Here is a 16243-nt window from a genome sequence, read left to right on the forward strand (position 1 = left end):
CAGGAATGGAAGACTCTGGGCTTCCCATTGAAGGATGAACGGGCGAGGGACCTCACAGTGAGGAGGGGTAGGATGAAGGCAAGAAGCATTTTGAAGATTTGTTGTCTGAGTGAACAGGGGAAGTGGACTGAGAAAATGGTCAAGATGACTGCAAGGCATCAAACCTGCTGGTCTGGTGTATCCTACATGGAGAATAGTCATATGCATAACCCAGCTACGTCCCGGGGTATGCTGATCACCTGGCGAATAGTGTCCCTCGTCTCCGACCTGCAAGTGTTACCTTGAATCAAACCCACTAAATGCCTTGTCATAAACTCTACAGAAGCTCTTTTTGACTTTTTGGTGGCAAAACTGTCTTCTGAAGGGAAGAGGTCTTCCCAAACCTGCACAGAGAAAGTGGAAGAAATGCTTTGAATGACTTCCCATCTAACTGATGGGCTGCAGCACAGCCTTCTGCAGTCAGGGAACACTGGATTGCCTGGCGGAAGCTCCTCTGGCCTCCAGGATGTTCCTGCTGTGCTCCTTCCTTCCCGAGAGGATCCCATGCACATTTATGCCCAAGTGGGTTCTGGGAACAGTGGAGAGAGAACAAGGGAAAACAAGCAGCATCAATTCTGTGCTGCCACCCTGAGGTCCATCTCCTTTGCCTTTCTGAAAACTGTCTTGTTTTGACGCCTCCTCTAAATGGACTCCTTTCCCATGGACACTCAGCTGGACGTGCCCGCTGTGTTCAACTCGCCCTCACTGCATCTCCTTAACTGTGCTGGGTGATTGTAGCTGAGGAAGAGCCAAAGAAGGGAGGTGTAAAGCCCGTGAGGGCAGCAGCAGCCCACGTGTCCACTCAGAGTTGCTCTGTCCCGTGGAAGAATGGCTCTGACCCCGTGCTCATCGCTGGGTGTCTTCGGTTTGGTATTTACTCACTTGGAAACCTCTGGGTTTTTAGGGTGAATCGGCTGCAGCACTCATGCCTCTTCCCTTCCTTCTTACTGAACGTGCAGAAGTGATTGCCCCAAACCCGGCTGACCATGGTAGCCAAAGTGAAATTTTTGAGACGTAGTGGCCACCTCATGTCACCAGCCACATCAAAGCTTATGAGTAGATTTGCCTTTTTCTGTTACAGGTTGTTTTATGTGGAATTTCTGGGCATTTTCTTTTATCCAAACAGAAGCCTGAGGATAATTAGCAGTTTTCTCTCAGTGCTTTGCCTACCGTGCCCCTACTTTAGATGGAGTCACCCTTTGATGCTCTCCCTCCCCCATGTTGGCTCCAGAGAACCAGTTGCTACATCAGAGATAGAAATCTTCACCTAACAAGATGTCCTCATGAGACCCAATATCCTCCCAAGTGCCACGCCTGCCTCGGTCTATCTGGTGAATTGTTAGCAGCTTCCTAGTATAAGGTCCTTAAAAACAAAAAAGTGATTCCAATCCCCAAGGGAGTGAGCTCCACCTTCCCTGGGGAGGACCAGACTTGGCCTCAGGTCATCCTGAGCACGTGTGCCTCTCTCTTTCAGGACTCACACCATGCAGCAAGAACGACCCACTATGGCTCCCTGCCCCAGAAGTCCCAGCATGGCCGGTCCCAAGACGAAAACCCTGTGGTTCACTTCTTCAAGAACATTGTAAGTGCTGATTCACAGGGAAACACAGAAATTGCAAAGCAAGATTCTCCTGCCAGCTGCTATAATCCACAAGGCTCATGAATACACCCACAGCAGACACAAGGTCCTCCTCACGGTGTGGCTGGCCTTGCAGAGTCAACCCTCAGTGGGAACTGCCACAGAACCCAGGTTCCAAACCAGCACTTCTAAACTGCATCTGCCACTTACAGAATTGTGTGCATTAGCAAGAACTCGCTTGTCTTGATGCTACCAGGTGATTGGCAATTTGAAACACAGCTTTGCAGAACCATGGCAATACCAAAAAAAGATTATTGGTTGCCCAGGTCAGGGAAAGGGGAGGATGAATAGGGGAGCACAGAGCACTTTTGGGGCAGCAAAACTGCTCTGTGTGACACTATAATAGTGGATAAGGGACATGCATTTGTGCAACACCATAGAATGCACAACATAAAGTTTACTTACAGAAACTAGTTACTACTGATACTAATGTATCAATATTTGTCCATCAATATTTGTAGTTATGAACTACACTAATCCGCAGGTGTTAATAATAGGGGATACTGTGTAATATATGGGAATTCTAACTTCTGCACAATTTTCCCATAAATCTAATACTGCCCTGCAAAATAGTTTGTTAAAAAAGGGAACACAATGAAGCAGATATTTTAAGGTAAATTCTGATGGGTGAGTTTGAGATCCACAGACCCAACAGCACTCCCTTCGGAGCTCTAGATGTCAAAGGGAAGGTAGGGAAGGGAGCTCAAGGTGCATGTCACAGGGCCACAAACCAGCTCCCCGCTGAAGAGCCTTGGGGTCCATCCTACCAGCTCTGGGAGGTTTGCGCAGCCTCCAGCGAGTGCAGGTTCTCAGTTTCTGTGTTCCTCACTCATCTAGGATAGAAGTGGGGAAGCTGGGCAGAGTGTGGGTGGTTTCTGATCCTGGTGGAAATAAGGCATTCTCCGTATACCTGAGCTCGTCAAGACTCTGGGAAGAGTGAGCTGCTCAGAGGAAGGGCAGCTCCCCAAGCCCACCCTTCTCTGTGTTTCCCAGGTGACGCCTCGCACACCTCCTCCATCTCAAGGAAAGGTAAGACTGAAATGTTTTGATTATTATCACTTTATTCATAGGCATTCCCAGAAATCTCAAAATGTACCCTAAAGGAACAGACTCAGGGCCATCTGAACCATTTCCAAACTCTTTTTGCCACGTGGCTACCAGTAGAATGGGGCTGGCAGGTGCCTGGGATCCTCACAACCACTAGGTCTGAGCTGCATCACGAACCTGCTCCTCATCCCTGTGCTAGGTTGTTTGATTGTGTTTCTTGTTTAATAAGACTTTTCTCCTCACTGATCGTGGTGTCATTGTTTCTTTCTCTTCCTCACACAGGGAAGAGGATTGTCCCTCAGCAGATTTAGCTGGGTAGGTGACAAATGCATTTGCCTTCAGCTTCCTCCTCCTTCTGGGTCCCCACAACCCCTTGACTTTTGTGTTCTGCTCTCTCACTTGCTTAACGGCCTGCCTTTTCTTTCCTATCCAGACCAGTTTGCCTACTGAGGTTAATGGATTACCTTTTACTTCCAGTTGATGGGCTGCTCTCACTTCTGCGTGGGGAAAAGCAGACCTGGTCTTGCCTTGCAGCATACCAAGCTCTCTTACCTCCAAGTCCAGGTGCTGCAAGGTTCGATCCCTCTTCTCCAGAAAGGCTGCGGGCAGACCCCACCAGCCTCCTTCCTAGGGAAGGAGAAGCACCATTCTGGAGAAAAGTCTTAATTTCAGTATAACTGATTGGAAAAACAATCCCAGAATGTTGAATGTGGAACTGTGGCCGACAATCCATTTAACCCCAAGTGTTGAAATTTTGTTGAGAAAAATAATACTGCTGATGAAAACAAAAAGATGCCAAATTCAGTTATTTAATTTATAATAACCCCATTAATCCAAAAGATTTTGGTTTTGTGTTTTATTTATAACTAAAACTTGATATTAAGATATCCAAGAAAACTTCCTTAGATATGTTAGGCTTTTTAATATGAAGAGCAAGTTTTCAATCAAGATTTAAATAGTCTATTGATTGGCTTTCCAGAGCCTAGTGAGTGTCTGAGCCACTTAAAATGCCTACCAATATAACCAAATTGATTAACTTCTGTTGCTGGAAAGTATTAGGTCTATTTTTTACTTTATAAAAAATATATATAATTTTCAAGATAAACTAGAATGTTAACCACCTGTCTGTTGGCTGGGGATTGTTTGGGGAACTGCAAGACCTTTGTGATGGACTACTGAACCCACCTACCTGCTGCTCTGTTAATGAGCATCACATAAATGAATAAACGAATTTAAAAGAAAGAAAGAGCAAGGAGAAAGAACAGGAAGAAAGAATAGGAAAAAGCAGAAAGAGAGAGGCTGAAAAGGAAGGATTGCTTCAGAGAGGGAAGAAAGATTCTGTGAAGCTCCTGTATTATCCCAAGACGTGATCACATTGAATTATGAACCAAGGTGTTTGCTGGAATATTATAAATAACTTTTGGGCCTGCTTTTTCTCACCTAATGAATCTGCAAAACAGATGACAATAATTAGGATATTTACATGAACTGATACTCACGGCCAATTAACTTTTGATTTTCTGTGCCAGCAGGAGACAAAGATGATACTGAAGAATGAAATCCATTTTTAACCCAGAAATCTTGTTTCAGCAGCTGTTTTATCTCCCTGTTAATTTTCTAGATACGGACTATTGGGGCATTGTGCAAAATCATCACTGAATATGGAGTGATGGGGGTGCAGTGAGGAGACTTGCTTTTTTTCCAGCCATTTATAGGCTCCTTGAGCCCACCAATTAACAAGAAAGACTTTGCATTCCTCTCTCCATTTCTCTATTTTTGGTCCTACCAATGTTTGTTAAATTTCTTTTTCCAGAGCCCACTCCTCCTCTATATTGTGTTACCTTGTTTGTCTGTTTTCCAGCGCTGAGGACCTTCTCTTTGTGTGGAGTTTCTGAAAGCCCCATTTGCTTTTTCTAAACTGTGTTTCCTAGCAAATGCTAGGTTGTCCAAAGATAAAAGTGACCAAGAATTTCAAAGAGAAAAAGTGAAGCAAATTATTAATCTGAATACCAGACTGTAAATTGAGTTCTCAGAAGTTCTTTATTTTTGGAGAAAACCAACAGAGTGAGACAGAGGGCTTAGTGTGTGGTCTGGGAATCAGGGTTCCAGCCATTTAACATCTGTGTGTCTGGTACAGCACTCCCTAACTGTCATCCGGGCCCCCGTGTGCCATCACCGAGTCTGCGTATCCGTGGAGAGTTCTCCGAGGATGCCTGGGTCTCGCTGGCTTGCCTCTAGTATGCAGCGCTTAGACCTTCTTTGCCAAGTGTCCCCTGTCCCTTACCCCAAGTGACAACCCTGGAGATCACATGTTCAGATGAAAGTAGCTGTCTGGGTTCTGGGTGGCCACTGCCATCCCCAAGCTCAGTTGAATGAAATAGAAGTTATAGAAGTAGCTGGTATGGCCCTGAGCGCTATTCCTAGGGCAAAGGCCTTACTTCACACTGTTGGCACCAAAGTTCATACTTACAGTAGAATTTGAAAACCACACATATTAGAAATTAACTGGCCCTGGGACACAAAGATCTGTATATTTTAGAAATCACTTGCCATTGCTATATCCCATCAGGGACCTTCATCCCTTCCCTGAAGTGGGCGGCAGGAGGTCAGGGTGGGGGCACTTGTTCCACCAGGCAGCCTTCCCGCAACAGTGTGAACTTGGAGGTGGACAGCTTGCAGGCTGTACTCTTGGGGCAGCATCTTCACTAAGACCTCATGTTCTTACAACACCCCAGGAAAGAAAGAACCACTACTAGCCCCAGTTATACATAAGGAAACTGAAGCTTAGCAAGGCTTCAACACTTGCCCAAAATCTCCCAGCTAGGAACTGGGGTACAGAGATCCCATCTAGTGGTCTGTAAAATTGTACAGTTGGGCCTCAGACCACATGGCACAGCCCCAGCCCACACTAGAACCTCCCTGCAGGTGACACCTTGATAGACTTGGGGAGAGGTGCCTCTCCTATCTCTCCCCTTCTTAGCTGGCCTGTGGCTCCTGAATGACTCCCCAAAACCACCTGGTGGCATGGGTCTTTCCCTGGTGGGAGCCACAAGTGGACACTGAGCTCTGGTCTTTTCTTTCAGGGGGCCGAGGGGCAGAAACCAGGATTTGGCTATGGAGGCAGAGCTTCCGACTATAAATCCAAAGGATTCAAGGGGGCCCATGATGCTCAGGGCACGCTTTCCAAAATCTTTAAGCTGGTAACGTAACCTTCCTTCCCGGGGAAACGCTGGGGTCTTCCATTGGGAGGCAGGGATCGATCCACAAAGTGTTTACTGTACCCTTGTGAGGGTCTCCAGACTGAACTGTGTCCCATCACAGAGACCAGGGATTAGTAAAAGCCTCAGTAAAAGACAAATTTCAGAATCCCTAGCTAAGGGTCACTGCCACCTCCCACTTACCACCCACGATACGACTTCAGTGCACTCTCTTTCCCTGACCTGGGTACAGAGCACCACTCTGTCTTCCATGCCAGAATTTCTTGGGAGGCGAACTTGAAGCAAAATGAATTTCAGAAGGGAGGCATGTGGGTTCCGTGCACCAGCACACTCTGTGGAACACTGTGAGTGCAGCACCCAGCAAGTTCCAGCTCCCTGGAACTGGATGTCAGGTGGGGTGGCTGATCTCCATGCCTAACCAGAGGCCCCTGCTGGGGAGAGGGGACAGTGTGCCTGGGAGTAGCTAGTGGTGGCTGGAGAAAAGGAGCAGGAGCAGGAGCCAGGCCCACAGGGAGGAGGAAGGATCACTGAAGTCACTTGGAAGGGGAGTCAGGAATCCTAAGAAGGAGCCCTGTGGGCTACAAAGATCCTGTGACCACACAAGTCCAGCATTCATTAGCCAGTGACCCTGGCCCCTTAAGCTCTCTGAGACTGAGTTTCTTCATCTACAAAGTAGGGGTGACAATCTAACTTATTTTACAAAATCATCATGAAAGCAGAATGCAGTGACAAGGCCACGCGGTGGGTGTAGCTCCATGGAGGACAGGTCATAGGAATCTTCAGCAGGAGCCCACAGGGCATCTAGAGCTCAAGGGACTATGCTGAACCCCACTTTCCTTTGTCTCATGGGCCTCTGCCCAGGGAGTCCTGAAGGTGAGGACAGCACAACCTTTATTCTGAGCCCAGCCCCAAGCTCCCTGATGAGGAAATCTGCCTTCTGTGGTGCTGGGGAACTTCATGTCCCTGGGGGCAGGACACCGTGGACAGGGGCTGCCCTCCTAGGACAGCGCTCCCTGTGGCCCCAGAATCCCTCAGGACAAGCCAAAGTCCCACAGCTCTGAGAAGCTGGGATCCAGGGCAGCAGTGGGACCAGGCCCTGCCAGGCCCACCCTGCCCTGGGGCTCAGCCTCCGCTCATCTTCCACAGCCACCCTAAGGGTCTCAGCCCATCTGCATCTAGGTCCATGCAGACAGAGGGACTTCTCTGTCTAAACACCCATATTTTAATTCTAGATCACTCAGTATAATGAGGGCCATTTGGCCTCTGTTTGTTTTTCTAGGCCAGGGTCTCCTGGGCTACTGACACAGAAAGGTGACAGGCCCTGCATGTAAATAGTGTTTAGGTAAACATGGTCTCAGCTGCCCACAGGCCAGAGGCATCAAGCCTGGGGAAAGGGGCACCCTAAGGTGGTCACTGTCCCTAGAAGCTGGGTCTCTGGAGGAGTCCAGGTGACGTCTGTTCCCAGTGGGGTGAGTACAAGCTGGCCAGGAGCAGACCCACCTGCCACAGGGACTGGGGTCCCGGCTGGCTGTGCACCCAGGGACCAGGCAGAGGCCCCCAGGTGCCCTCATTGCTGCAGTCCCGCAGGCCATTCTTGGTGCTAACCAGTGCTCTCAGGGCACCACAAACAGAAGGGACAACCTGGAGCCAGGCTTGTGTTCTAGAAAAGGTAAGGGGTACAAAGTGAGCAAACTAAATTCTGCAGGAGAAAAGGGCGTAAGGCATTGCCGTGCACAGCATGTTAGAGAGGAGTTTCAACACCAGATGGGGTAGCCAGGGAGGACCCTGAGAATCAGGTAACACTGCCAAGACTTGAAGGAGATGAGGAGTCAGCCATGCACAGGTGGGAAGAGCGTTCAGGGCAGAAGGAACAGAATGGGAGAAGGTCTCAGAGGGCTCTAGAGAGGGAGGAGTGGTGATGAACTGGGCCACAAGGGGAGAATGTCCTGGGGAAGGCGAGTCTTGACTCTGTCCCTGAATCGGCCACCAAGCGGTTCCAGGAAGGGAGTGACAGGTATAACCTACATGCTAATGTTGAAATGCCAACCATGTGTATCTGGCAGACTAGGGAAAATCGTGACTGGATTTGGGATTCTCTGGGCTAGATAATAAAGAAGAAGGATGTGTATAGCCACACACAGGGGTTTGGCAATTGACACCTGCACATTTCAGGGAGCTGGATGCAATAAATCGCCACCCTTCATGGGAGACAGACCCCCACCCTGGTTCAGGGCTCTGAGGGAGAACTTTCCGTCCCTGCATCCGAGGTCAATATTGATGGCAGTCTCTGCTGTCACCAAATGAACATGATTGGAATTGATGTCCCTACTTAACCCGGTATTATAACAGCCCAAGCTCCCATTTTCATTTACCCGTAAACAGTCAAGGTGAGCTACTCCCCTCCTCGATGTGCTGTTGTGAAACAATCACTGCCATAATTATTTAGGAAGCTCTGCAAAGTCAGCTCCCTCGCCAACCCAAAGACATGCAATAAGGAAGGCAGATGCCAGCAAATCAGTTTTCTTGTCAGTTAAGACAGGCAAGCATAAACCCACAGGGCCACAGTGCAGTCAGGAGAAAAGTGAGCCTTGAAAGATCCCCTTATTGTCTCTGGTGGTGAAGGGTCAGCATTTCCAGGTGAGTCTCTGAAGATGAAGGGTTGGGACTGTGACTGCAACGGCGACGTGAACCTGTCCTTGCTCCCAGACGACAGTGTCTGCAGTCTCTCCAGACTGGGATCCAGGTGTGACAGGGTGCACTCCTGATCCTTACTCTGTGCACAGCTTTTCCATCTTGTGTCCGGGAGGCTGCTCCATGTTTGGGAAGCTGAGTTCTGTGACTTCATATTTCAGGTGTTACCGCTGATGAGAAAGGAGCCCAAGCTTGCCCGGCCTGCTGTGGGAATGTTCAGCAGGCTTGCAGGCAACTCAGTTTGACCTGAAAGGGATCTGCTGTATGTGGCTGAGATTTATTTATTAGCTTGATGGCAGGGCCCATGCGCCTCCCTTGTTCCTGTGACACTGAGCCCTACGCACCCTAGAGGTAGAGGTGTAGATGGTTCCTCCATCAAACCATCACTGATAACAAACCCTTGACTTCCTTATGCATGCTTCCTAATTGCTGATCCAAACATCAGGGTTTTACAATTTATGGGCAAATGATCTACTGTGTAACACAAACGCTTTTTGAATTTAGCCACCTAATCTTTAGCTCCACCTGTTGAGTTGTGTGTGTGTGAGCTACTCTCTGGCCAGAAGCCAGGATATGTCCTTGGTGGTATGTTTATGTCTCAGCCTGGGCCTGGGAGGGTATGTGGACCAGGGACAGGTAATATGCAGCATGGCCCTGCTTCTGGGGAAAGGCTGTCAGGAAAAGCCTCAAACATGCGCCATGAGTGAAAAGGAACAGAGCCACTGCCTTCTTTATGTCGGGGAAAGTATAGGCAGGATTTATAACTCAAGTATACCCTAAGGCAATTCAGGTAAGAAAATAAAGTAAAATCCAAATATTCAAGCAAGATAACCTTCCTGATACACTCTGCCTTGAATGTGGTTGGAAGGAGAAGGTATAGAACAGCAGCGCCTCCAAGTGACCTTAGTACTGGCCAGGAGATCACCTGCCCCGAACCACCTGGGCACCTGACTCATACCTGGGTGCCCCAGGCCACCACACCTTGAGAGCCTGAGAGACCCCAGATGCTGCTACCTGTTACAGTTTCCCAGGCTCTCCTGTAACTGCACTGTTCTGAGAAATACGGACCCGACCCATCAGTATCACTAACTACTGCCCTGCTGCTTCGTGAGTGTTAGACTCGCTGAGAGTGGGTGATGGCTCAGGTGACAGAGGCCCAGCCCACTCAGACTCCGCTTGGAAGACATGGTCCTTGGTGGCTCCTTAGTGACATGTGCAACAGTTGTCCATGGGTCCTACCAGATGTCTGAAGGCCAGAGCTGGCCGTGGCTGTCCCTCAGAACAGAACAGCTGTGCTGAGAGCCACACATTTCTTATGTGCAGGTAACATTAGTGTTTTTTCAAATATGCTTAAGTTTTCCCCTGAAGTTGTTTTTGTGAGATTTATAAAAAAATTTTAAATTTCTATATAGTTCAAGGAAAATGTAAACAAATTTTAATTCTTTTGGTTGTAATTAAATTTTACTACATAAAAAGCCCAAGCACATAGCTGGCCTCCTGTGGTCAAATGGCTGGAGGCATTGACAGGGACAGTAGGTCAATTTTAAAAGTCCCTCAGAGAGAGGAAGGCTTGGGGCAGGCAGGTGGCAATGGGAGGAAGTCTGAAGCACTTAATGTCACTTGGCTCACTCTTGTTTCCTGCTCTTCTTTACACTCCTGGAAGTGAGCAGCAAGGCAGAGGCTCTGATTTGGCATCCAGGGTTGCCATCAGGATTGGGGTTGACTGAACTGTCAAGTCCTTCTGTCACTTGGGAACCTAGTCTTATTTCCAAATGCAGAAAGTGCATGCTTTCCATGGGGTCTCTTAGCTTCCCACCCTCAGTGGAAGGAGCAGCGAGCTTTGCCGGCTGAGCCCAGCCTGGTCAATCACCGGGGCCCACAAACTCAGGCAGATGTCGCAGATACAAAGACAAAGAGGAAAAAGTGTGAGACAAAAGCAACAATGCTACCATTTCCCCTCTTGGCTCCCCTCTGCCTGCTGGCTGACTTTGGGAAAGTGACTCAACCCCCTGACCTTTCGAATTCTCAACTATAAAATGACAATAAGAGCTTGTATTCAGGGGTTGGCTGTGAGTACAAAAGGTTCTCAAGAAACTGTGGGTACAATGATAGAAAGTAATATCATATTTTCAGCATTTAACTCCAAAAAGAGAAATCAAGGCGTCAAAATGGTACCCACCTCATCTTACACGTACACTGGGAATACATTCCACTCCAGCGCAGTTGGGCTTTGTTTTCTAAAACAGTGTTTGCACAACTTTCAGGAACAAAACTCCTTCTAGAGAGGACAGAGCACAGCTTTGAAGATGTGAGGTGGAGGGTCGAGCAGAGTCCATCTGCCCCAGAGGGACCGGGGCCCCTGCTCCTGTGTCTCTGGCCATGCAGAGCCCATGGGAAAGTGGCTTTCCTTGGGAGAGGAAGAATCACTAGATGATTTCTGAGGTGGCTTCAGAGGCTGGACTTCTACAAACATTCTCAGCTGTGAAAATTTCTTTGACGATGTGGTCAACACACAGGACATCCTTTGATCACACCAAGCGTAGTTAGGTGACAGGTAAAGTCCAGGGAGCGAGGGCCCATGTCTTAACCTGCTAACTTCTTCTAGAAGCAACTCTGGCCTCAGCATCCATCACGAGTAACCTGGAGGGCACAGAAGCAGGCAGGCCAGGGTGACTATAATCCAGGCCTGAACACTGAGGCAAAGCAGATTCTTTGTATCCTTTTGCCTCCTGAGGGCTCCCAGTCCAAACAAAATCTTTGATAGGTCAGTTTTCCATCCACGACCTGAGATAACAAAGGAAAAGCCAAGGGGAAAGAGAATAAAATTTGAATGCAAAAAAAGAAGAAGAAATAACTTCACCCAGAACAGCACAGTTCCCCCGGGTCAGTCTGAGTGGCATTGAGTGTGACAAACCAGCTGAGCTTCTCCGCCAAGGCCCACACCCTGGCTTCCCTCACACTGCTGCCAAGCTGGGCTCCCACTCAATCTGACTGCCCACTCTGCTCTTTTTCATTTCAAATTGTATTAGTCCAAAAATCCACATCAACTTATGTTTTTCAGGCCCTCTCAGTCACTGTGTAAACACTCCTCTGTGTTACTGACTCATCTTGCTGTGTGTGGCACAAGAGAGGAACAACAAGAGGATGGCCAGGGGAACCATGGCCTTGCTGAGTTCTTTTCTGGTGCATGTAGCAATTGGTGTGCATGTAGCAATTGGTGTGCACATCACACTAAATCTCTCCAGAAATATCATTGTTCCTGTCTCTGTTCATAGAGTCCCTCAGTTACCCCGGGCTCACTAGGGTAAATAAAGTGCTCCTTCAAAGCACAGCAGTCTCGTGAGAGAGCCTTCACCCACAGAAATGCAACATCATCATAGCCGGCACCAGCTAGCTGTGTCCTGGGACTCCAACTCGAGTGTCTTTATTGTGCCATTCTGCAGTTTCAGTTAGCACTTGCTAAAGGAGAGTGTGAGGGTGGAAAGAAAAGATCACTCGACGTGCAGGATGCAAATGACAGTCCCATGTGGCCTGCGGTCAGGTGCCCACACACAGGGCACCTTGGTAGGCAGAGTGACACCCAGTGCGGATGGGCCATGGAGCTCTCACCTAACTGTCTCTTCCTTTTCCTAGGGAGGAAGAGACAGCCGCTCTGGATCCCCCATGGCAAGACGCTGAACCCCTGCCTTGTCCTTCCAGAGTCCTGTCCTCAGCTTCTTAATATAATTGCCTTAAACTTTAATTCAATTTGCATCGGTTAGCTAGTTAGTGCAGATGACCTGTCACCTAATCCTGTTGAGTTATGCACACAGTGGGCCAGGCACACAGCACCCTACTGGCAATTTTTGGCCAACAGTTAAATAGAGAAGATGAAAACAAACCTGGTGAAAACAGTCACTTTCCAATGAAGACGGACTCCCTCGGGGCCTTCCCTGGCCTGCACCATGCCCCAGTGCACACCGGTCCATCCTCTGCAGGCCCCAATGCACAGACGCCCCTCCCAGCTCCCAGCTCACCCTCCCTTCACCCCTGGACTTGCTTTTCACTCTGACGGGGCATCCCTCGGGCTTTTGCTGACACTGCCATTAATTGAGGCATACCACCGTGGAACCAGAGAACGAGGGCATGGGGGGACTGTTACGATCCAAGCTTCCTTTGTTTTCTTTCCCTGCCATTCTCTCACCTCCTAGAGTACCTTTTGTTTTTCTTAACAGGATTAGACAGTCAGAGTGGCTTCAACCCGAGGGAACTTTCGGTACGTGGACGCAGGCTGGGCAGCTGTGAGAGTCCAGTGTGGGGCAGCACAGAGGGGGCTCCGGGCTGGCTGGCCCCACACCCCACCAGCTGAATTCGAGCATGGCAGAGGGAGGGAAAGAAGGCAAATGGGCTGGGCGATGGCCCAATTGGGAAACAGGAATGTGGGAGATTAGGTGCTGCAGATGTCTCATGTGTGGCCTCCGGATGGCACTGTTGCTCTGCACAGCAGCCACCTGAGCAACCGCTATCAAGAATCCTGTTTCCCCACCAGAGCCCAAGCGGAGAGTCTAGGGAGATGGGGCATCTCAGAGTGGGACTGCAGAAGTTCTCTGGGTGTCCTCATGGTGTCATCTGGTCACTTCTTGATGTTGGGCGTGACCACCATCCATAGTTCATAATGGCAGTGTTCACTGGCACACACTAATGAGCAGTGAGAAGATAACTTCCTGTCCTGCAGATGACCTTCCTTAGTGAGTGACCTTGGAGAGTGCCCCTCCTTGAATCACTGCTCTAAGCAGCCCCTGAATCGAACCTTTTCTAACTTCTGCTGACTCCTCTGTGCCCCTTGCTAACCCACTGATTCCTGCCTTTTGATTTAGCTCGTCTTCAGAAACCTTCCAAAGACTCCCACACTGGCACCATCCTCCCTTAGAAGGAAGATGAGGAATAAATAGTCTATGTAATGCCAAAATGTATCTTTTTAACCCCATTCTAATTATGAATGTTTAGTGTGGGTTTAAAGTAATACCTATTAATATATTAGAAGAAAAGGGAACAAAACTCTGGAAATAAACCCTCCACATTTTCAAAACAGCACTCGCCCTCTCTTGTGCTGATGTTGGCTGAGTGAACTCACCTGTGGCTATGCCAGAGCAGCAGGGGCTGCAAAATGGGACCAACAGGACCACATACCGTTCTTGAATATTGAAATAAAATAATAAACTTGCAATGCTCTCTGCCTGGTGTCATATTTTGTATTTTGGTTTGTGGAATGTGAGCACATGTCGGGTGCTAGTCCTGTCTCAGAAGCCACTGCTAATGTGTGTCCTGCAGTCATGAGCCCAGAGCTGTACCTGGAAGGGCACTGTCTTCAGATGGTTACGAGTTAATATACAATGGGAGTAAGGTGGACTGTCAGGCACTGATCTGCTGACTCATAAGAAAAAGTAGTTTCTATTAACCCAAAGACAAGCTTCTTTTTACCCAGGAGCTGGTAAGTGCTCTGTCCCAGAGCTACACCCAGGCCCTGACAAGTTTTAAAGTCTTTACATCTTGCTATTTTGCTACTGTAAACAATGTTAATATAACCTGAGGAGCCCTATAAAAACTACTCTGTCACATACATTTTCTCTGTCAGAGACAATGGCAACATTAAGTGATTTTTTTTTTTTGCTCACATTTTTCTTTGAGTACAGTACTTCTTTTTCAAAATATAAAGTTCCTTTATATTTTATGTTGTTTTTAATAAAACTATTGGTTCCTTTCTGTGTCTCGGTAGCTGCTGAGAAACTATCCTCATTTGTGAGCCCTGCTCTGGCATGACTGTGGGATTGCAGGAGCCCCCTTTTCTGGGGCATATTAACCCCAACTTCAGCAAAATAACCCAAGTACAGGGAAGACAGGGCCTCTGAGTTCACCCGTTTCATACTGCAAACCAGAGTCGACTGACTCAAAATCCAGTGTCCACCCTCCTCCCTCTTCCCTTCTCTACCAAAACCCTTCCCAAGGGAAGGATTCAGAAAATTGTGCAAAGAGAATCACAGTTTTAAACATTGTGTTCTTTCAGTTGACGTCGTGTTCTTTGTGTTGACAAGTCTATTTTCATGTTGTACTTGTAGGAAATAAATGGTAAACCAAGGGCATATTGTAATGTAGCATTTACTGTGATAATGAAACATTCAGATATATATTTTTAAATACCTAACAAAACAAAATAGGAGGTGAGCCCCAGAGCTGTGTTCTCACTGAACACGTATCTAGAGAGATCAGTGTATTTTCCCTTCAAATTGACTAAAAAGCTTTATGGGAAGGGCTGCTGAAATCCTCCAGATACAGATGCTCTTGTGCATGTCACAGTGCAGGCCTTGAGCACTGCTGTGGGGAGTCTGGGAGTATCATGAGAGTCATGGAGCTAAATATGCAGGTTCCAGCTCCTGAGTTGTTGTGTATCCAATCAACTGGCACCTCTGCCCATGCCATTCAACCCAGACCGATGAGTGTGGGTGCCAGCTCCCCAGAGGAGAGCATGCTGGGAATGGGCAGTGGAGCTGGGCCCTGAGGCCTCAGGCACTACTCAGAACAAAGGACAGAGGATGGGGCAAGAGGGATGGTGGGAGAGCTGCCCTGGCTCAGCAGATGGACTGCAGACCATAGAGTGCAGAGTGGCTTTGTAGGCTGTGAATGATTCACTGGAATCAGGAATTTGTGAGAAGGGAGAAGTGAGGGCTGAGGAAAGAACTGTAAAATAGTGAATTAAAAGTTCTCTTGTAGCAATTTACAAAAAGTAGAGCTAAGCCATTCATCAATATTTGGTATTGAATGAATCTTCCAGGGCTGCCAAACAAACACCACAGATAGCCTTAAAGCAAGCAGCTTTATCTTCCCCAAGTTGTGGCGGCTGGAACTCCAAAGTCAAGGTGCCAATGGGGCTTGTTTCTGGTGAGGCCTCTCTCCGTGCACGTGGTGCCTTCTCCCTGTGTCTTCATGTGACCGAGAGAGATCTCGGCTGGTGTCACTTCCTCCCATAATGATGCCAGTCTTGTTGAACTAGGCCCCTACCCCATGACTTTGCTTAATCTTAATGATCTCCCTAAAGTTCCTGTCTCTAAATATAGTAACTTTGGGCATTATAAGACATGAATTTGTGGGACACAATTCGATCCATAGCAGGCATGTAGGGTTTCTCCCTCTCACTCCCAACCTTCCTCCTTTTACTTTTTGCGAAGACTAAGAAACTTTACTAGAGAAAATGAATGCATCTACCATTCCCAAGTATGTTCTTTTGTTTTTGTTTGTTTTTGGTACTGGGGATCGAACTCGGGACCTTGCGCTTGCACGGCAGGCGCCAGAACCACTGAGCTAAATCCCCGGCCCCCCAAGTACATTTTTGACAAGAACAGGTCACACCAGGCTCACTGACAATAGTTTCTAAATTACAGTAGCATAGTTCCTTGTACTTTCCAAAGAATAAAATGTCCTTTAAGAACCAAATAGAAAAAAAAAACAAACTGAATAGGAGGTTGGAAGAGAAAGAAGGTAAATCTTTTTTATTTAAAAAAAAAAAGTAGCAGGTTGATATTGTAAGAACACATACTGTGGGCCAAGAAATCCAGCTAAATAAATATACAGAGAG

General features: G+C 47.9%; 1 protein-coding gene across 6 annotated transcripts in view; it reads left to right on the forward strand.

Moving 5' to 3' along the window:
• Mbp (myelin basic protein) overlaps positions 1-13840 on the forward strand; it is a 121706-nt gene extending 107866 nt beyond the window's left edge. For 2 of the 6 annotated variants that reach the window (XM_013078552.3, XM_004861930.4), the window contains 5 exons: positions 1514-1621; positions 2672-2707; positions 3008-3040; positions 5809-5925; positions 12268-13840. In XM_013078552.3, coding sequence (XP_012934006.1) covers positions 1514-1621; positions 2672-2707; positions 3008-3040; positions 5809-5925; positions 12268-12312 — 339 coding nt within the window. In that variant the 3' untranslated portion in view covers positions 12313-13840. The remainder of the gene's footprint in view (positions 1-1513; positions 1622-2671; positions 2708-3007; positions 3041-5808; positions 5926-12267) is intronic. The other 4 variants (XM_087191013.1, XM_087191015.1, XM_004861931.4 and 1 more) reach the window with 2 other exon arrangements.
• Positions 13841-16243: the final 2403 nt, after the last annotated feature.

Source organism: Heterocephalus glaber, unplaced genomic scaffold (genome assembly GCF_053883595.1).
Source record: "Heterocephalus glaber isolate CG9 unplaced genomic scaffold, H.glaber_assembly_v1.0 deba00000331, whole genome shotgun sequence".
NCBI classification, from domain to species: domain Eukaryota; kingdom Metazoa; phylum Chordata; class Mammalia; order Rodentia; family Bathyergidae; genus Heterocephalus; species Heterocephalus glaber.